This window comes from Camelus dromedarius, chromosome 20 (assembly GCF_036321535.1).
Source record: "Camelus dromedarius isolate mCamDro1 chromosome 20, mCamDro1.pat, whole genome shotgun sequence".
Taxonomy (NCBI): Eukaryota; Metazoa; Chordata; class Mammalia; order Artiodactyla; family Camelidae; genus Camelus; species Camelus dromedarius.
Window position 1 is genome coordinate 958,295 of NC_087455.1, and position 21,135 is coordinate 979,429.

The 21,135-nt window shown below is 51.0% G+C and overlaps 1 protein-coding gene and 1 long non-coding RNA gene across 6 annotated transcripts; both read left to right on the plus strand.

Moving 5' to 3' along the window:
- The first annotated feature begins 79 nt into the window (after window positions 1–79).
- LOC135318708 (uncharacterized) lies at window positions 80–8,613 on the plus strand. 4 transcript variants are annotated; one of them, XR_010376995.1, is made up of 3 exons: window positions 80–3,723; window positions 4,753–6,654; window positions 7,181–8,613. It is a non-coding gene; the product is annotated as an uncharacterized LOC135318708 (long non-coding RNA). The 4 variants fall into 4 exon arrangements; XR_010376997.1 differs by having other exon boundaries at window positions 4,753–4,872; window positions 6,523–8,613; XR_010376996.1 differs by having other exon boundaries at window positions 80–378; window positions 2,092–3,723; window positions 4,753–8,613.
- A 5,430-nt stretch (window positions 8,614–14,043) lies between these two features.
- Window positions 14,044–20,336, plus strand: LOC105105684 (zinc finger protein 34). 2 transcript variants are annotated; one of them, XM_064476753.1, is made up of 4 exons: window positions 14,044–14,462; window positions 14,915–15,041; window positions 15,486–15,599; window positions 18,523–20,336. In XM_064476753.1, exons 1-4 carry the CDS (start codon window positions 14,430–14,432, stop codon window positions 19,275–19,277), a joined length of 1,029 nt encoding a protein of 342 aa, XP_064332823.1. In that variant the 5' UTR covers window positions 14,044–14,429; the 3' UTR covers window positions 19,278–20,336. The 2 variants fall into 2 exon arrangements, with proteins under 2 accessions (XP_064332823.1, XP_064332824.1); XM_064476754.1 differs by having other exon boundaries at window positions 14,050–14,177.
- Window positions 20,337–21,135: the final 799 nt, after the last annotated feature.

A 21,135-nucleotide genomic window follows, 5' to 3' on the forward strand; every position in this document is an offset into this window, starting at 1 on the left:
GGGAGCTTCCGGTGCCGCTCTAGGCGCTTCGGGGCCGGGAGGCCTCTCGGTGGTGCGGGCTTCCGGCCGGCCTGCGGGGGTGGTGCGGGGAGCCGCGGGGGCGGAGCGGAGCAGCGTTCCAGCTTCTGCGCCCCCGGAGCCCCGAGCGCCGTCTGTCTCCACGCTGTGAATGGCTGTGAGGGGGTCGGTTTCCGTCGAGCTGTAAATGCCGACATCGAAGACGAGCGGAGCTCGGGGGCGCGTCCGCGCCCGTGCCGAGCGGCCCCAGGGCCCCGGACCGAGGGCCGCTTCTCTGAGAGGAGAGGCCTGTTGTGGAGGGGCCGCAGGGGCTCCCGCCCACTTCCCGCGCCTGGCAGCGATTCCCGGCGCCTCCCGCCGGTCGGTCTCCTGGTAACGCCCACTATGAGCCCCTGAGGAGGGCCTTTTAACATCTTCCTTTTACAGACTAGGCTGAAGCTGGAAGTCAGGTCGCTTACTCGAGGACACACAGCTAGTGAGTGACCAGGTAGACCGCCTTGGCGGCCTCGCCATTGCCCTGGCTGTGCGGTTGATCGCAGGGGTGCCCCGTGGCCTCTGGGGGGTCGCGGGAAATCCCGCCATTCTCTCCCCCTCCCGGTGGAAGAGCAGGCGTCCAGTTACCAAACCCAAACCCAGGGGTGATTGCACTCTGGGAGAATTGGAGAGCCCCCTGTGTCCATGGGCGGTGTTCCCTGTGGGAGAGGGCGGCCACCAGGCGCCCCTCTGTTGTCAGTCTTTATGGGCTCAGTGGCTTCATATGCTAATAAGTGTAAGGACCAGTCTGAGTAGCCTGGGGAAAGGGCTGGGATTCCCAGGAAGTTGGCCATTTCCCACTCTTGACTTTTTGGCCAGCCTTGGGACTGTCATGGGCATGTTATTTACCATGTTAATGTATTACAATGAGCATATAATGAAGCTCAAGAAGTCAAATCCCCCACCATCTTGAGCCTCAAGGCCTACTGGGGTTTGAATCTTTTGCCATTCTGGTATTATTTGCTGTGGTATTCCTTGAATGACTGTACCTTGCCCCCTTTCCTGTCTCACACCTGCTGTGGGTACAGAGGACCCTCTGAAGGACTCCAAAAGAGAAAGTAGCAGAAAGGAGCACGACGGAAGGAGCTGGAAGCCTGCTTGAGCACAGAGTAAAGCCCCTACCAGACCCACAGGAGTGGCAGACAACGTGGGCTGGCATGTTTAATACGTGGTCTCAGTCCGTACGTTCATTTTAAGCGTTTACAGCAAAAGTGCCCATCGTCTCATTGTTCTGTCAGCTATTTTCACTCAGCATTGTTTTTAAATCGTCCCATGATACAGATATCTGGTCTGGGCTACCCACTCAAACTGCAGAGTCCTACTGTACGTCTACACTGCTCTGCATTTACCCTGCCTTATTAACGAGCGCTTCAGTTTTCCTCTGCTTTCCTCTATTGCACATACTGCAGGGAAGTAGGTCCTTGTACAGTATCCCCAAGTCCTGTGAGCAAGGGTATCTCTAGGAGTTATGCCTAGAGATGGGATTGAATGTGCAGATTTTAATTTTAGGTACTATCATACTGCTTTTCAGAGTGGCTGTGTACTTTATACTCCCTTTGGTGGTGTGAAGGAATTCCTGTTCCCCTACACCTTCACCAATGCTCAGTACTACACGACTTTCTGAAATTTACTAATCTAAGGGGTGAAGAGTGGTATCTTGGTTTTTTTTATCAACTTCACTGAGATGTACTTAAAATTAAATGTGGTTATTTTTAGTAAATGAATATATTTGATAAATAAAAATCCTCCTGTGTGACTTCCACAATCCAGGCCTAGAACATCTCCATCCCCGCAAAGTGCTTCCCTGGGGCCCTTCTCCATCAGTCCCCACTCCTGCCAGGTGTTTCAGTGAGCAAACCTGATGGCCAGTCAGGCCAGCCCTCTATTTCTATCAACCATTGGAATGTCAGTAACTCCAGTTGTCTGAAATGACCTCACCCATTTTCCCACTGGGCTGCTTGTCTTTTTCCTTATGATGTGACGGAGTTTGTTTTCTATTTGGGATACTGAGTGATTTGCCTATTACATATGTTACAACAGGAGAACTTACAAACACCACCCAGGGGGACCTGCCATCCCACCTCAGAGAACCACCCTCTGCCTTGCAGTCAGTTCTCTGCCCCCTCTTTACATTGCACAGTGGATCCCAAGTCCTTATCTGGGTTGTGAAGGCTATAACAGCCTGGCCAGCAAGGTTTCTGAAGCAAAACACAATCTAACTGGAATTGGGGCGGGACAGCATTCACAAGCGGTGAGAGGTGAGGAGCAAGCAAGGGGATCCTTAAAATAAGTACCAGAGAGCGGCGCTGGGCCCCGAGGAAGTGCTCCTACACCCCTGCACAGCAGGGAAAGCTTCCTGGAGGAGAAGGCCTGAGGGCAGAGTGCTGTCTGTCTTAAAACATGGACAAGAGCTGTACACTTCAAATTACAAGATGCTGAAGAAAGAGACTGTGAGCTGGCCTTGAGATGAGTTAAGGCTGTGGGACCCTAAGGCCACGATCAGAGCATGTTTGCAGATGCAGTAAGCAATTGCTATACACGTGCATCAATTACATAAGATTTAGAACAAAGAAAATAGAAGTACGCATATGCTAGAGATATTTTGCAAGCCTAATGAACAAAGAAACTCAGATTGTGCATGTGCTGGCAGAGAACAGATAAAAAGCAGGACAGGTGCATCATAGGTGTGCACCTTCCTATGGCAATAATGTTGTTAACCCCATAGTGTCTCTGGCTGAAGTCTGTCCGGCGGTACAGCAACTCCTCATGAATTTTTTTGTTTGGGCCCCTCACCTCCTAGAACCCTACGTCAGCCTCCCTCGGCTGACACTTGGCACTGTGAGCAGGATGAGGTGAGTGCCCCCTCTGAACCCCCTGCCCCTGACGGGGATGCTCTGATGGAAGCAAAGTGGCCCCCTACCTCTGTATGGTACCCGGTGGCAGCCTATTGGCTGACGTGGGCTCAGCCTGAAGATGGGGACACAGTGGCACCCTGGCCAGATGACATCCGGAGGGCGTTGGAACTGTTAGAAAATTATGTCCCGTTAGCCCACTGAGAGGCAGCCGGGAGGGCGGCCTGGGTGTTCTTATCTGTTTTACATCACGCTAGCCAAGACATGAGAGATTTACGGTTGCAAGTGGAGGTGTTGCAGTGCAGAGAAGAGGAGCTTAAGCGGAGACCCAGCACAGCAGAAAGGTGTCCGCATGGTCCTAGCTCCGCCACCACAGAGCAGCTATGCCTGTGTAGCTCCGGTCCTACCGTCTCTGAGAGCAGTAAGCCTGGCCCCTAGCCCCATTCCACTGTGTCTATGGCCCATGGTGAGGCAATAGGTGGAACTGGAGGAGCCCATGGCTCAGGGGGGAACTCCTGCGGGACCACAGCGAGTGACACGTGAGTAAACGGACCACGTATTTGAACTTAGTGCAAGTTGTCTGAGAAATGGATGCACCAGATGATGTTTGCTTTGCTTTTCCATAGTCTGAATGATGAACTCCTTATAGCTTGAATGAAAGATTTGATTTTGGCTAATGGCCCAACGGGAACGTTTGGGACTATGGCAGTGCTACTAGCACCGTATGTAGACCGCCCCATACATGAAGTAACTGAGGCTCTGGCTCATCTGGGAGACACAGAGATGCTCCGAAAGGGGGTGCATACTGCCAAGACTCAAGGTGAGTCCAAGACCCCCTCCTCCCATGCAGTGACTCAGAAAGGGAAGTCCACACAGAGGAGGAAAAAGGGGAATGCTCCAATTTTAGGAGGGCCCCAAAAACTAGATAGCCAGCAGATATGGTGTGATTTACTGGCAGCTGGCTTGGACTGTGTAAAATTAGATGGCCAGCGATTGGAGATGCTGATGGACTTAGGGAAGAAATTACGGCCTGAGCAACAATATACTCCATTGCCAACCTCCCATCAGGCCTGAGAGGTGGCCTTGCTGATTTCCTCCCGGAGTAGGAGGAAGGCCAAGGTGTTTGGGACGTGGGGCACCCCGATGACCGGAAGCCACATGTTGAACTGACTATCCACTGGTTCCCTATGTATAAAAAGCAACTACTGGCACTAGTAGACACAGGAGCTGAAATTACATTGGTGCATGGAAAACTGGAGCATTTGGGGGGACCATGGGTTGATATAGAAGAATATGGAAACAAGCAAATGTGTGTTAAATGAGTGACTCTGATTTTGGGCATTGGCCGTCTGTCTCCTGCTGCATATGAAGAGCATATCTCCCCAGTAGCTGAATATATTCTGGGGATAGGCATTTTGCAAGGATTGCAGATACAGACGACTCAAGGGGAATTTCACCTGAGAGTCCGCGTGGTGAAAACAGTTACATGGGGACATCTTCATCACGCACCTTTGATTTTGCCACAGGCCACACGAGTGGTGAATGTCCGGCAATATCGATTGCCCGGAGGCTGTGAGGAAATAGGGCAGACTATTCTAAAGCCTGAGGAAGCCAGTATAATTCGGGCTACGCATAGCCCATATAATTCTCCAGTGTGGCCAGTGTGGAAGCCAGATGTCTCCTGGAGGATGACAATGGACATTTGTTGTGTTGCCACAGGGATATCTGCACAGCCGCACACTGTGCCATGGCCTGGTGGCCCAGGACCTGGCTACATGGAGCAAACCAGATACCGTTCGCTTGTTCCATTATATTGATGACATCATGCTAGCCTCTGATTCTCTTTCAGATTTGGAAACCAGTGCCACAGCGCTGCGAGAAGCCCTGGCGGGCTGGGGGTGGGCCACGAACAAGGACAAAATGCGAGGACCTGGATATTCTGTCAAATTCTTGGGTGTTGTCTGGTCGGGTAAGACAAAAGTGCTGCCTGAAGCAGTAATAGACAAAATCCAGGCATATTCCCGCCCTGAAACAGTTAAACAGTTACAGACTTATTTAGGTCTTCTGGGATACTGGCGGGTGTTTATTCCTCATTTGGCCCAAATAGCCAAACCCCTGTATAAACTGATTAAAAAGGGAGAAATCTGAAACTGACCTGATGAGACCAAATATGCATTTGTTGGAAGTAAGAGGAAGGTGACCCAAGCGCAAGCACTGTGCACTGCAGACCCAGACCTACTTTCTGGCTGGCAGTCCGTGTGGACGATGATGTGATATGGCTGGGGCTTATGGCAGAAACATGGGCAGCGGAAAGTGCCCATAGGATTCTGGCCTCAGTTATGGAAAGGGGCTGAATGTCGTTTTTCTTTGATAGAGAAACAATTGCTAGCAACTTATGCATCCTTGATTGCCACTGAACCCCTGATGGGGAGGCAAGAGGTCCAAGTGCAGACCACATGCCCTATTGCAGGATGGGTACAGGCATGGGCAAAGCAACCCCGATCGGGAACTGCCCAAACCCCAACTCTGACGAAGTGAGGTGCTTATTTGGAACAGAGAGCCCAGTACACCGCTAGCACCTTGGCTGCAGAGTTGCAGCAGGTGTTAGGGCCTGTGAGACTTGTTGCCCCTGATGTACAGACGCTCCCACAAGGGGTGGACCCTGTGCCCAGTCCCTTTCGTGAAGGGAAAGGGCCACCCCCAGGAAATGCTTAGTATACAGATAGATCTTGTAAGGGCAGTCTGCCCACTTGGGTTGCAGTAGCTCTGCACCCTGCCACTGCAGCCTTCTGGTATGAGACTGGAGAAGGCCAGTCCAGCCAATGGCCTGAGTTATGGGCAGTATGGATGGTGTTGATGAATGAGCCTAGCCCCTTGCAGATTTGCATGGATAGTTGGGCCGTATATCGAGGCCTTACATTGTGGATACCCCAATGGGGCCTGCAAGACTGGATGATTTGGCACCGGCCCCTATGGGGACAACAGATGTGGAAACAGTTATGGGACAAAGGCCAAGAAGGCCAATATACTGTTTACCATGTACCAGGGCACCGCCCAGCCCTGGCACCGGGCAATGATGCTGCTGACACGCTAGCCCAACTTCGCCCTGTAGAGGCCATGGTCCCAGGACCCAACATAGGTCCCTGGCTTCATAAGAAACTTGGTCATGTTGGCTCATACACAATGAGGCAGGCAGCTGACCAGTGGGGCCTGCACCTGAGCCACAGTGAAGCCAAAGATGCCGTGCAGCAGTGTCCATGGTGTGCTAAGCACCACCCGCACCAGCGGCGATGGCCCCAACAGACGAGGAAGATTGCACGGGGAATTCAGCCATTGCAAGTATGGCAAATAGATTACGTGGGCCCCTTTGCTCCGAGTACGGGCTTGCGGTACCTGCTGACAGCGGTAGACACCACTGCTGGCCTAGGTTTTGCTCACCATGTGCTCCGAGCTACACAAGAGGCTACTATTAGAGCACTGGAAGTTTTACGGGCCTTCTATGGGACTCCCTTAGAAATACAAAGTGATAGAGGGACCCCTTTCACTGCCCAACAGGCCCAGGAGTGGGCCAAAGAAAATGACATTAACTGGGTATTGCATGTGCCTTACTGTCCTCAAGCAGCAGGAATGATTGAACGGTACAATGGCCTATTAAAGGAGAAACTGAGGGCTCTCAAACCACAATGGTGAGGCTGGAACAGTGTCGTGCCGCAGGCAGTACGTCTTTTGAATGAACAACCTCGCCATACAGGTATGAGCCCACTGGAAAAGTTATTGCAAGGGACTATTCAGAGGCTCAGAGTTGGGCCCATGCAGAATACCTCTGAAGTCTCAGTAATGGGGCGTTAATATTACACGCCCCCAGGGTGTTGAACTCGGGACAACAGGACACCTGGACATGGAAGAATCAGGTCCAGACTGAAGGCCCCTGGCTAGCCCTTTTGGCACCATGGGGCGATGGGCTAGAGAAAGCCCTGCAGGTAACCCCATGAGTGGGGGAATAGCCTTTTGATGTGCAGGTTACTCTAGGGAAAACAGGAGTGTCCCCACTTAAAGGAGCAGAAGCCCTACGGCTTTGGGCAATTCCACTGATAGCTCCTGAAGCTCTCCCAGAGTGTAACCAACCTAGTGTGGGCGGGTTGGTGTGGTACCACCGCCCAGGGCGAACAGCCCTTCCTGCCACTGTACTCTCACAGGATGAGAAACTGCTTGCATCCTCCCAGAAGGGAGAGATTTGCCAATCATGGTGTTCACCTCTGCTCTGTCCTTCCATCCAGGGTAACAGCAAATACCATATTCTCCTGGGCATACACATTCGCGTGAGTCCACCACGCCTCTCACTGTTGGGTCTGCACTGAACTTCCCGTAGACGCAGGAGATGGACTGCTGTGGCACCTCCACCCCGCGTCCAGAGCTAATTGGTACACCTTGGTTTGATGGAATGCCAACAGGACAGCGAGATTGCCCTGGGACTTGCGGCGGCAGACTATTGAAAAGATCCCCTGACGTGAGCAGGGCAATGCCCCCCCCCCAAATTGGAAGGACTGTATGGAATGGGTGGGGATGGATGAATAGTGTTCATGTAAAAGTGAGAAATTTTAGCCCTCTCTGTATTGAGCAGCAGTTTGAACACGAGGCTCCAAACCGCACTGTGGGGTGGCTCCCAGAAGAGCTGTGTGCCAAAATTACTTACAATGTAAATGCCTCCACCTGGTGGGATGGATGACCTCTAATTGGCACAAAACCCACCGATTTCCTGCCACCAGGGTACCTGTGGGTATGTGGCACCCACGGATGGTCTTATCTCCTGGCTAAGTGCACATGGCGCTATACTTGGGGTAGAGCTTACTTGCCTAGACATACCCAGCCCACTTTAACAGAGCGCCCCACAAACTGGGACCCACTGCACACCCAGTGGCACAGGGGGAAGCATGCAGCTTGGTGGTTTTATCCCATGGTCCTGTTCCTACCTGGTGCTGGGCCCATCAGTGTCAAATTGCAGGTAGAAGCTTTGACTCAGCTTATCAGCTGTGCTGAATGTTACTAGAAAAGCTATGGAGGAATTGTTAGATGAGACTACCCAGATGCGAAATGTGGCCTTACAAAATAGAATGGCATTAGATATTCTCACTGCAAGCCAGGGTGGCACATGTGCTATGTTACATATTGAATGTTGTATCTATGTACCAGATCACCAGGAGGAAGTAGCCAAGGCACTGCATGAAATAGATCAGGAATTGGGATCGCATAGATCATGTAACTGAAGACCCTCTTAAGAATTGGTGGTCATCCCTGATGTCCTCCTGGAGATGGAGCCTAACTGTCCTGGCTATTGTAGCTGCCTGTGTATTGGTAGGCTGCTGTACTCTGTATTGTTGTGGTCTTTGGGCACGATGCTCCACCCTGTGGGCTAGGGTCCCCACCACCTAGGGGGTGGAATGTGAGCTGGCCTTGAGATGAGTTAAGGCCATGGGACCCAAGGCCACGATTAGAGCATGTTTGCAGATGCAGTAAATAATTGCTATACACATGCGTCAATTATATAAGATTTAGAACAAAGAAAATAGAAGTACGCATGTGCTAGAGATATTCTGTAAGCCTAGTGAACAAAGAAACTCAGATTGTGCATGTGCTGGCAGAGAACAGATAAAAAGCAGGACAGGTGCATCATAGGCGTGCACCTTCCTGTGGCAATAAAATGTTAACCCCATGGTGTCTCTGGCTGAAGTCTGTCCGGCAGTATGGCAACTTCTCATGCATTTTTTTCACTTGGGCCACTCACCTCCTAGAACCCCACATCAGCCTCCCTCGGCTGACAGAGACCAAAGAAGACCTTAATAAATGGAGACATGTATCACTTTCATGGATTGGAAGACTCAATACAAATGTTAATTTTACCCAGGTTAATATAAAAATTTAATGCAATTCCTATCAAAATCCCATAAAAAAATTTTAGTAGACACGGACAAGCTTATTCTAAAATTTACATGGACAGAACAGGCCCTAGAATAGCTTTAAAAATTTCTTGAAAAAGAAGAATGGGAGACCCACCACCCAGTAGGATACTGCCACTGTAATCAGGACAGTGTGACACTGCTGGTGGGGACAGACCCCTAGGTCTAAGCAGCAGAATAAAGAGCCCAGGCACAGATCCACACAAAGACGCCCAGCGGAGTTTTGACAAAGGTGCAAAAGTAATTCAATGGAGACTTGAGTTAGTAACAATGTGCCAGCGTTGGCTCATCAACTGTAAAACAAACAAAAAAAGTAAAACAGCCAAACTTGGATTTTTTTCTGTTAAACTTCTATCAATGTAATAAGCAACAGCCCATCTCAAACGCCGGTGGATGGTGCAAAGTCAGGGGTGATTTCATTTTCTCCTTGAGACCAAGATCTGCTCTTTATCTGATAATCTTGTGTTGTTTTGCTTAACTCTTATGGTGCTTTTAGAATTTAAATAAAATCTACGTCCCTTAAAGTGTTCAATCAGCATTTCCATCACGTGTTCAAGGGCAGTTACAAGGTCAAATGGGATGTGTTTCTCCAAGACGTTTCATCTTTTGTCAGATCCAGAAAATACTGCGTATGATCTTTTGATTGTTCCAGAGAATGTCATCACGGTTAGAACAATTGAGGTCAGGTCTCCCAGAGACATGACACAGAACACAAAAAATGCTTCTAGATTTTTGGCCAAAATTTTGGCTTGTATGTCTTTTTTTTTTTTTTTTTAATTCTTTATTGAAGTAGAGTCAGTTTACAGTGCTGTGTCAATGTCTGGTGTGCAGCCCCGGCTTATATGTCTTCACCTTCTCTAACCAGCGCCAGTGTCATCTCCATGCCCTTGATAATACTGAAAATTGATGCCTAAAATTGTAAGTTCCTTTTTTTCAGTCCTTTCCTTAAGTCCTTTTTTAAGTCCTTTCCTTAAACATACATTTCCAAATGTATGTTTCATCTAGATCTACACATATACAAATTCAAGAGAAATATGAACTAATATTGCAGAATGTTCCTCAGCCACTACTGCAAATAGCTGCATTAATTTCTGAGTCTTCCTGGAATCCTAGACTGGAACAGGAAGAAAAGCAAGACAGATCGGATCCAGTAGTTAATTTCTCTTTCTTCCTACCTAAGTGCCTCCACATCTCAACTTGCTCTGGACAACTCACAGATCTCTGTGGCCTCCAAAGTAGTTTGTAAAGGGGATGAAAAGATAAGCTACAGACTGGGAGAAAGCATCTGCAAATCACATATTTGACAAAGTATTCATATCTGGCATATATGAAGAATACTCTAAACGTAACAGTGAGAAAAAAATAATTCAATTAGGAAGTGGATAAAAGATTTAAACTGACACTTCGCCAAAAATATACATATAGATGGCCAACAGGCACGTGAAAAGATCTTCAATATCATTAGCCGTAAAGGAAAATGCAAAGTAAACCCATAGTGAGATATCTATCAGAACACATTTCTCAGAATGGCTACGATTAAAAATAGCGACAGCACCAAATGCTGATCAGGGAGTGGACCACTCCTACTCTGCCGACGGGACTGTGAAAAAGAACTTGGGGAAACAGTTAGACAGTTGTTGTAAAGTTATACCCTTGCCATATGACCCAGCAATTGCATTTCCTGGGTATTTATCCTACAAAAATAAACACGTATGTTCACACAAAAGCCTACACCTGAATGTTCATAGCAGCTTTATTCACAACTGCCTAACATCCTTCAGCAGGTGAATGAATAGCAAACCTGCAAGCCAAAGGAACAAACCTGATGCAACATGGATGGGTCACAGGGCATTACAGAGGGAAAAAGCCAATCTGGAAACACTGCATCCTGCATGGTTCCAGTTATGTGACAGTGTCACGGTGACGACATGGTACTGCCAGAGACCCAAGGGTCAGAGCCGTGGGGAGGAGTGGCCATACAGGAGCAGCACAAAGGCATTTCTTTGTGATGATGGTGCAGGGCTGCATCCTGTGACAGTGGTTACAAGGATCTGTGTATGTGATCAAATTTCAAAGAACTATACACCTCCTCCCAAAATAAAGAGTGCATGCCAAACTTACGAAATCTGGATAAGGTCTGTACATGACTTGATAGTATTTTACCATCATCAGGTTCCTATTTTTGACAATATTAGATGTTTTTATTGGGAAATGCTGGGGGAAGAGAACATGGGACCTGTCTGTACTATTTTGCACATTGTTGTGAGTCTAAAATTATTTCAAAATAAAAAGTTGAAGTTAAAAACCAAAACATAAGTTATTGTTAATGAGTATAAAGATGTAAAATAAAAACTTAAATAAATGAAAAAGTGCTCAATATTTAATTATGACTATTCTAAAAATTTTTTTGAGAATTTTTTTGGGGGAGATAATTAGGTTTACTTACTTGCTTTATTTTTAGAAGAGGTGCTGGGGATTGGACCCAGGACCCTGTGCATGTTAAGCATGTGCTCTACCACTTGAACTACATCCTCCTCCTATTTTAAATAATTTTTAATAATACATTTGAAAAAATTGTACAGTGAGCACTGACAGATCCACTATCTAGTTTCTCCATTTACTATTCTGCTACATTTATCATGCATTTATTCATCTGTCTATTCTGTCTACTACTGCACCCAGCGCAGCTCAGGACCACACGTGTCTGAGGACGGGCAACACAAGACTTAAGAAACAAAGAGACAAAGTATAAAGGGCAAAGATGGGACCAGGGGCCTCAAGGTCTCGCAGAGCTAGAGCCCAGAAAGCCTGGTGGACATCGTATTTATTAGGAGTAGCAGCTCAGAAAAAAATGCGATCAAAGAGGTGGGGCTTTAGATATTTCGTGCAATAAGCACTAAGTTCTGCTTGCTGGTTAACTGATCGATTTCAGGCCCTATCCCTTCCAGGAACAATCACCCTCCTCGGGGTATGCACATTTTCTAAATCTATCCTGCTATTGCCTCCGGGACATCTCGAGATAGCAAATACTTCCCCCGGGTTCAACAGCAGCTTTCCTGCCAGAACCAAGTTCTGTTCATGGACGATCTGGCTTTCCAGGACCGTCCATTGCTTCACCCTAAGGAAATAATCTGCCCTCCTTCGTGCCCTTATGGTCAACGTCAGGATTGCTCACCACTAATTTCATCTACTGTGTAAAACATTAAAACAAAGCAAGCATGTGCATTTTAAGCAAGTAAGTGTGAATACAATATTTTAAGCTCATGGAAATTTAAGAGTGGCTTCTTTTCTAGATGCTTGTTGTCCAGCAACTTGTTTTCCAGCAGCTTGTTTCCCAGGCATCTACCCATTCATCTTATTTTTTGGTGCATTTCAAAGTAAGTTGTAGCCATTAGTACAACTCCTAAATAGTGCAGCATGCAAATCACTAACTAGAATTCAATATATTTACAGAAAATATTTTTAGGTAAAATTAACAGGCAGTGAAATGCATGTCTTAAATGTACTCTCATATGAACTTTGACATCTGCAGACTCTTGTATTACTCGAGTCCGTACAAAGACAAGGAACATCACTATCAACCCACAAAATTCCCTCCCAGCCCCTGAAGACACAAATACTGCTCTGATTATTTTAACCTGCTCTTAAACTTTATTTTAAATTGTTAATTAATTAAAATTAAATTAATAAATTAAAATAATTTTATTAAATTAAATTATTTAATAGTCAACAGAATGCAATAATCCAATCATAAAGGACAGTTGAATGTGCTTACACATATTCATGCTCTTGAACTTTAAAGCTGAAATGTTGAAATTTAATTTTTTGAAAATGTAAGTGAATGTAATTAAATACGCTTATAAAAATACAATATTTGCAATTGGAGGGTCTAATGTCTATCTTGTTGCCACGGTTAAAAATCAGTATCAGGCTGCATGCATGCAACATCTTGACCTACAAATAAATACACAAGCTTGAGAGGAATATGAATGACCTGATAATGCAAAATGTACAGATACTGTGAATACCACAGCAATCTGTGAGGATCTCTGCAGCCAGGAACTGCAGCTTGAAGATGTAGTAGTGTGACTGCAGTCTTAGTTCTTTGAGTGCTGGCAGCTGTTAAGCCTCACCTGTCCCTCTTCCCTTTGCCCCACATCTGGGAAACCAGACACCAAAGCCTGGGTGCCCCCTCCAAGTACCTGACTGCGAGTAGGAACCGTCACTTCGGCCCACCCTCTAACCATGGTCAAACCGAAATCTTCTTTGCCAGCTCTCTCAAACCATCTTCAGAGGTCTGCCCTGCCGTGCCCAGAGAAGCACACCTAGCAGTAAATCTTTGCGAACCCCCCTGGATGTGTATGTCGTTATAATTCACGTCACAACCAAATCTTGGGTGGGGTCTGCCCTGCCCCTGCATGCAGTGTGGTTAATAAAGAAGAGAAGAAAGAGTAGGGGCCCTCACTACTCCGAACCGCTGCTTCCTTCTGCGGGATGAACTGTATGGAAGGATCTGACAAGTAACCCACCTGTCCTTCCTCTCACCTAGGCGGCAGCTCCACTGCTCCAACCCTCCTTGCACCTGGAAACATCATGTTTCTAACACTGGCTGGTCACAGCCACGAATTTTCCTAGACCAGTCGCCTATTTCTTTTCCTTTTTAAATTCAGAGGTGTGTGTGTGTGTGTGTGTGACTAGCAGCTTGTGTGTGTGTGTGACTAGCAGCTTGTGTGTGTGTGTGTGTGACTAGCAGCTTGTGTGTGTGTGTGACTAGCAGCTTGTGTGTGTGTGTGTGTGTGTGTGTGTGTGTGTGTGTGTGTGTGTGTGTGTGTGTGTGTGTGTGACTAGCAGCCCCTCCAAGGTCGGGGCCCAGGGCAGCGCTGGCCAGGACGCGGACTATCCTAGGAACAGGAGGGGCGGGGCCAGGTTCCTAAGCCTGCCTTCGACAGAGGATCCAGGAGAACTTGCTCAAGTTGACTCCCAAGTCCATTCAGACCCACAGAACCAGAACTCCCACAGCAAGGGCCCGCCAACTGCGCCCTCCACGGGCATCCCAGTTACTCCAGGGCAGGGACCCAAAAGCGGCAGGGCCCGAGCGCGCACGCGCGGGAGGCGGGGCAGAGGGGCGGCAGGGGCGGGGACCCGTGGAGACAAAGAGGGGGAGGAGCCTGGCGGGGTCCGCCCCCCGCGCCGGCCGGGTCCCCGCGGCTCAGGGCTTGGGCCTCGGGGGTTCGCAGCGGGCACGCGGCTCCCGGACGGCTGCGGGGCCCGCGCTGCGCCCGCTGGACTGCGGAACCGGGGAGCGGCCGCCTCGCCCTAGGTAGGCCGGGCGGGGCAGTGGGCTTCTCCTGCCTGGCCCTCGCGGCGCCCACCCCGCAAGCCCGGCTTTGTTAACGGGTTGACCCGCTCGCCCCGGTACTCGCTTTAACGCAGCGCGTCGGCGTCCGGGAGAGGCTCCAGTCCCCCGCCAGCCTCGTAGCTGGGACCCCGGGCCCACCGCCCTCCTCTGCCCGCTCTACTCTCCGCAGCCCGCCCCGCCGCCCTGCCGCCGCCACTGCCCTCGTCCCGGAGCATGGCGGGCAGCTCCCCGGCCTCCTGGCCCCAGGTGAGCGTCTGTCCCCGGGGCCTGAGCTTCTCGCCTCCCGGAAGATCTTTCCTCAGAGCCCACTGCACCCAGGGCCCTTAGTGCCAGGGCCTCTCCAGGACGACGGGACTCAGGGGCCTTCCTTGACCCGTCCTCTTTTGTCGCACCCCCCCACTCGACCCCCTCCCCCCTCCCAGGCTGGAGCGGGACATTCACCAAGGAAGACGGTAGGGAGCAGGTTGGGTGGGTGGAGGGTGGAGAGAAATGAGGCCAGCTGGACAGTTTGGGTTGAGAGTTGTCATCAGGAGTCCCTTGGCAGGCAGGGTACTCAGGAGGTAGTCCAGGGGTGCCACAGTACCCCACAACCCATCTGTGCCACACACCTGCTGGTGAGCCATCTGCCCCTTCCACCTTGAACTCCCCCACCCCATCCTGATGTGGTGACCCCATGGGCAGCACCGGTGTTGTTTCAGGGCCCGGTGACCTTTGGGGACGTGGCTGTGCACTTCACCCAGGAAGAAGGGGCACGTCTGCACCCTGGGCAGAGGGCCCTGTATAGAGACGTGATGCTGGAGACTTACAGGAACCTGGCCTCCCTGGGTGAGGTGTCTCAGCCCCAGGCCTTCCCTCCTCCTCATCCCCAGCCCCCACTCAGAGCTCGGGTGGGATCTCAGAGGGGCCAGGCTGGCTGTGACTCGGACCAGAGCCAGGACATTCTGCTCCCAGGCCCAGGAGACAGGTGGGGTCTCTGGGTCCATTACCAGGGCAGGTGCCTCCTCTCCCATCCCTGGGGCAGGGCCTCTCCCAGCCCTTTGCTGCCCCTTTGAGTAGAGTGTCCATCCCCATCTCTCACAGCTGCAGTCCTCAGTTGAGCCCTGAGCCCACATCCCTGCCCGGCTCTCTGTCCCCCCCACCTCCTGGGGAGATCCCCTATTTCTGAGCCTGCATCCCGGGGCCTGCTAGCCACCCACTCCCAGGCTGCCTCTGGGGCAGGGAGGCCAAGGGTATGTTAGCACTTCAGTTCACCCATTTCCTCTCGGGCAGGAGGTCCAGGATCCAAACCAGATCTGATCTCCCAGCTGGAGCAAGGAAAGGAGCCCTGGGGCTTGGAGATGCTGGAAACCAAGGAGAGAGAGACCCCAGGAGACCCTGGCACAGGTGAGTGAGGGGAGCCACAGGCCTCAGGTTGTTCAGTATGTCCAGTCAGTGTACACAGCCAGCATCATTGCAGACAGTCACACAGAGTCACAAAGTGCACTCTTGTCGGCTCATGGCTTGGTGTTATTACCCAGGTACATGGACATCCATCAGGCTGAAAACAGGTAGCTCATTAGCAGCTATGGTGTAAAGGCTGTGGTTGTGCCTTCCCCATCACTGCAGGTTGTGGAGAACTTTCCAGGAGCCCAGCACTGTGCCAGGTGCTTTACAAATTGGCCTCACTTTCTCCCCCAACAACCCCATAGGATGAGCTACCAGAACTATCAGTTACAAGGAGCAGGAAATCCAACCAAACTGGCCAGCGTGTGGAGGGGTGCTCTTGGCTCAGCTCATGACAGTTGGGCTGGGGTTGGTTCTCACTGCTGAGGGTCTTAGACTCCAGATGGTGCCATTGGCACAGGGGTGAAAGCTGGAACGTCGAACATTGGTCAGGTCAGACATCCAGCCTCCCAGATCGGCTGCTGGCCTTATGTGCTGGTGGCCCGCTGGCTGGCCATTGCACAGTCAGGATGTGTCCACCCACCTGCCCTTAAAGGGAGACTTCTGTTTCTCTACTTCTCACATCTCTGACACCAAATATTGAGGTTAGAGGAGTTCCTCACACCTGACAATTCTCCAGCTCTCTGCACACCAGCTGGGTGTCCTACAATTCAGTTCTGACACCGACTACCCAGAGTTAGTGCCGACCCTGCAGGTGAAGGGCTCAGTCCTATAAGGCTGCCCCATTTCTGGCGCCAGTTACAAGGCAAGGCTGGCACCTGTGCTTCTGACCAGCCAGCTACTGACTGGAGGTTCCCATGACCCAATCTTTGGGTTTGATGAATTTGCTGAAACGGCTGAGAGCTCAAGGAAATACTGTACTTACTGGGTTGCTGTTTATAATAAATGATACAGCTCAGGAACAGCCAAATGAAAGAGATGCATAGGGCAGTGTCTAGGGAAAGGAACTAGAGCCAACATGCCCTGTCTAGGCGGGTCCACCCTCCCAGCACCTCCACGTGGTCACCAACCCAGAAGCTCATTGAACCCCTCTGCTTGGGGTTTTATGGAGGCTCCATTGCGTGGGCACAGTTAGTTGCATCATTGGCCATTGGTGACTGGACTCACTCTTAGCCCTCCTCGTCTCCTTGGAGGCCTGGGGCTGGGACTGAAAGTGTTTTAGGTTTTGCAGGCCATGCAGTCTCTGTCGCAGAGCCAAAGGTTCTAGTAAGAGGAAGCAAAAATTCTGCAAGCAGGCGATGAGTTCTGGCCCTTGTGTGCCTGCTGTGGGCTCAGTGCCTGTGCCCTCCAGGGGGGCACAGCTGGCTCCTTAGCTGGACCCTGCAGCGCTCTGTCAGTCCGGCTGCTGCTGCTGTGCACGTCTGGGGCTCCGGGAGCCCTGCACTCGCTGTTGACTTCCTTTGCCCAAAGTAGGTCCCTTGGCCTGAAGCTGTGACTTGTGGCTCCCACGCCCAGAGACCAGGGGTGGGCCCTAGAAGCAGAGTGCTGGCCAAGGTGTTTCAGACAAACCTGGGTCTGGAGCAGATACCAGTGTGGGTCAGGATCAGCCTCCAATCCCTCCAGTGTGGAAGATCCAGTGTGAGGGGTTCTCTAGGCTCCCCTTGGGTCCCAGGTCTGAGAACTGCCCAGACCTGAGAGAGGGGCCGGGCTCTCCAGCACGCTGGCCGACCCTGGCCTTCCCCTCCCGTCTCTTGGCCTTGTCTGGTTCACCAGGTCGAGCAGCAGCCAGGTCAGTTGCTCACCATCTGTCTTGAGGAGCACCGTGGTCAATGATCCGTCCCAACCCCAGGTCCCAGGGCCCTGCTCCCCCCACCTCCAGGCCTTGATCTGAGCCATGGCAATGGTCCAGCCCGTGCCCACTGGCTCCCTGGTGTTTGGCCTTGCTTATGGGTGAGCGTGGGCTGCACGGTCAGTGCAGCCTGGGGAGCAGAGGGCTCTGGAACAGCTCTGGAGGCCTCTGGCTCTCATGGCCTCCTGGTGGGGGGGGGCCAGCTGGCTGCCCTGAGTCTGTCCTTCTTCTCAGTGTGATCCAGGACATTTACAAAAGCCAGGTGACCCCACAGTCCGCACACAAGAGGGCACGGACGACACCAAAACCATGCACTCCCTCTTGCCCACCCGCTCCGTCTGCCACAGCAGAGGCCTGGACTCCTGATGCTGCACTGGAGGCCTGTGGGCATCTGGGCAGCAGGGGCCTCACCCCAGAAACCCTTCCTGAGGACCAGTACCAGTCACTGTAGTTTGGGTCCCCCGAGGGCAGAGCCTGAGAGTTTGGGGTATAGGTGGTATATTTGGAAGGCAACAATTTTGGAAGCAGGGGAGAGGGAGCAGGGAGGGAGCCAGAGAGGAGAGAAAACTCAGTACAGAGTTGCTGCTGCAAGCATGTGGAGCATGACAGGCCTGGAACTGGGACCACCGAGAGGCTGCCAAAGGGTCTGGGATTGCCCATCAGAAGGAAGAAAGTGGGATATTTGTCCTCCGTTCCCACTCTGGGGCGGTACCTCTAATGCAGAGTAGTGGCAGCACAGAGCTCCAGAGAAGGGGCAGGGCTGCGGTGTGCACTGGAGCAGAGCTGTCTGCTGCAACTAGGCCAAGATCCCAGGTAGCCAGAGGCCTGACGTAGGATGCCAGCAGCATCTACAAGCTTCAACTAGAAAAACATGGAGGGGAACGTTGGGACTTACAATGTAATTCCCTTGGCGCCGGGGGGGGGGGGGGCACAAGGGCACAGCCACTGAGCCTGGGGTCACCTGTGAGACACCCTGGGGAGAGGTCTGGCAGGTGGTTGGTGCTTGTGGGCACGAAGAGGGCCGTAGGGGGAACTCAAACAGGGTAATGTGTGGGTGTTTTTTCTTTGTTTCAGATTCCGATTGGGGGTCTCTGTGTAAGCAGGTGACTTCGAGGGTGAAAATGACTCAAGGTGCAGAGCCTGAAGGAGGAGGACCTGAAAGCTGCTCAGGGGGTGAGCCTCCAACACGGGTCCACAGAGAGACCCTTTGTCACGAGGGCAGGTTAGGGAGCCTTGAGAACTTCCTTTCCCAGGAGAGACAACTGCACCGAACGTGCTGGACAATCTCCAAAGGAGAAGGTCCCCAGAAAGGCAGTAACTGGGGACGCAGCCTCTTCCTTAGTCCTCGCCTTGGGGCCCGCGAGAGAAACATGAAAGCTCAGACAGCCCACACTTGCGAAACGTGCGACAAGAGCTTCAAATACCTCTCGCGCCTGGTGCGACATCGGGCCACGCACAGCGGCGAGAAGCCGCACGCTTGCGGGGAGTGCGGCCGCGCATTCAGCCAGCGCTCGCACCTGGTGCAGCACCGCAGCGCGCACGCGGGCGAGAAGCCGCACGTCTGCGGGCAGTGCGGCCGCGCCTTCACGCGGCTCTCCACGCTGCACCGCCACCAGCGTGTCCACAGCGGCGAGAAGCCCTTTGTGTGCGAGTGGTGCGGGAAGACCTTCAATTACAGCACCCTCCTCGCCCAGCACCAGCGCATCCACACCCGAGAGAGGCCGTTCCAGTGTGCCAGGTGCGGCAAGAGTTTCATCTGGAAGTCCAGCTTTCGGAATCATCAGAAGTCCCACTTGTGCAGCGATGCGGCTTGGACCTCTGCGAGCTAAGCTCTGGAAGCAGCCGCTGGAGGGGAGAAGCTAGGGCTTCTAGGGAAATGAAGGGCTGATGTTCCAGGTTGGGCCCCACGGAAGGGTGTCTCCGGGCCAGGGGAGCGGCGCCAGAGTGAGCCCGACAGGACGGACCGGGTTGTTCCCCACTCGTGATTGGTGTGTGCATTTCAGGTCCTACGACAGGAGGGGCCCAAGCCAGCCCACCCGGGCCAACAGCACCTGGTCGCTTGCTGGATTTGGCATGGCTGTGGCACTTCCCTGGAGAAAGTGGTGCTTTGAAAGTTACTATTTTCAAGTGCGTCCAGATTTTATTTTTGAAACTGAAAACGTAGGTCTTTGCCTTTATTTGCAACATAGGTGGATTCTAAGCGCCATTGCGATCCAGACAGGCTGTAGGTCTCTCCTCACCCCGCAGCCCTGAGCACCTGGCCAAGGGCCAGGACAGGTCACATAACCCATATCACCTTTCGTTCTGGCTGGTTACTTTCCGATGCCAGTTGGTTGCAACAGGATGTGACTGTTCATCTTGGGCAGCCCAGCCCTGGCGCTGCTCCGCTTGACTGGCTCAGCTTCACGGTCCTGTGCTGACCTTCTGCGTCAGGCAGGCAATATGAAACATTAAGAGTGTGCCTTTCATTTGAACTGTTCTGTTTTTCATCCAGTTCTTCCATACAGAATGAGTTTGCGTGGTATGAATGTTCTCTATACAATAATCACGTTCCAAAAACTGTTCAAACGTGGCGGAACTAAGATAAAATGTATAAAATAAACCAGTGGTTGTGAAACACGTAAGATCGATGTCACAACTAGTTGGCAAATGGTGCCCAGGCATCAGGGTCAGGGGGACAGCTGTGCCTTTGTGCAGTGTGATCACGCTCTGAACTCCCGGCGTTCCTGGTAGATCCCACTAGCACTTCGAGGCTACTGTCACCATGTTGAGTGACACTCTGAACGTGCTCAGCTATTTTCTTACAGACGTTAAATAACTGAATTACACAAGCAATACATGATCATTTGAAGAAATATAAATATATATAAAATAAAATATAACATGAAGTTTGAGTCATCTTATTTTGTGTCTTTAGGAACTCTTATGCCACAGGTAAATTGACAGTGAAAAGGGGGGATTTGGGTGTTGGCCACAGCGTTTCAGCCAAACTAGATTCACAGCTATAACAGAAGAAAACTTTCCTGAACGAAAGGAATATCCACTCTCCAAACTGAAAGACCACATCGTGCACCGAAAAAAAAAAATAGAGAACACAAAGGCTAATGAAATTACTGATCCTGAAAGAGAAAACACTATGAGGGGAGTGGGGGAGGGGATAGCTCAGAGGGAGAGGCTTGCTTAGCGTGCATGAGGTCCTGGGTTCAATACCCAGTATCTCCATTAAAATAAATAAGTAAGTAAATAAACCCAATTACCTCCCTCCCAAACAAAACAAAACAAAAATGCTATACAAACATCCAGGAAAAAAAAGATCACTCACAGAGGGAAAAAGTCAGTTTGCCTCAGGACTCTAACAAAAGCCATAGCTCTTTCTGTATGTATTTCCTTGAGGAGTCACTAAGTTGTATTACAGTCATATTTAAAAGTTTATTTCCTTTCTCTTTCCTTTACCCCTTTCCTACGAAGGTGTGATAGCAATAGTTAAATTCAAGTTAAGTTTATAAGACGCAAAAAATAGAATCTTGCCAGAAATAAAGGAGAAGACATGGCTCAGAAACACCAGGTGTGGGCGGGAGGAGGGTGGAGCTCAGTGGGAGAGCGGACGCTTAGCACGCTTGAGGTCTTCAAATCAGCTGATTGACGATGTTTGGTTGAATCACTGGGTGCGACAGCCTGGCCAAGTTA

Bases quoted from the DNA above. Each gene is read 5' to 3' on its own strand.
- LOC105105684 (XM_064476753.1), top strand. From the start codon at position 14,430: ATGGCGGGCAGCTCCCCGGCCTCCTGGCCCCAG. The intron at 15,042-15,485 runs GTGAGGTGTCTC...CCTCTCGGGCAG, and splicing joins CAGGAACCTGGCCTCCCTGG to GAGGTCCAGGATCCAAACCA. The intron at 15,600-18,522 runs GTGAGTGAGGGG...TCTTTGTTTCAG, and splicing joins CCCAGGAGACCCTGGCACAG to ATTCCGATTGGGGGTCTCTG.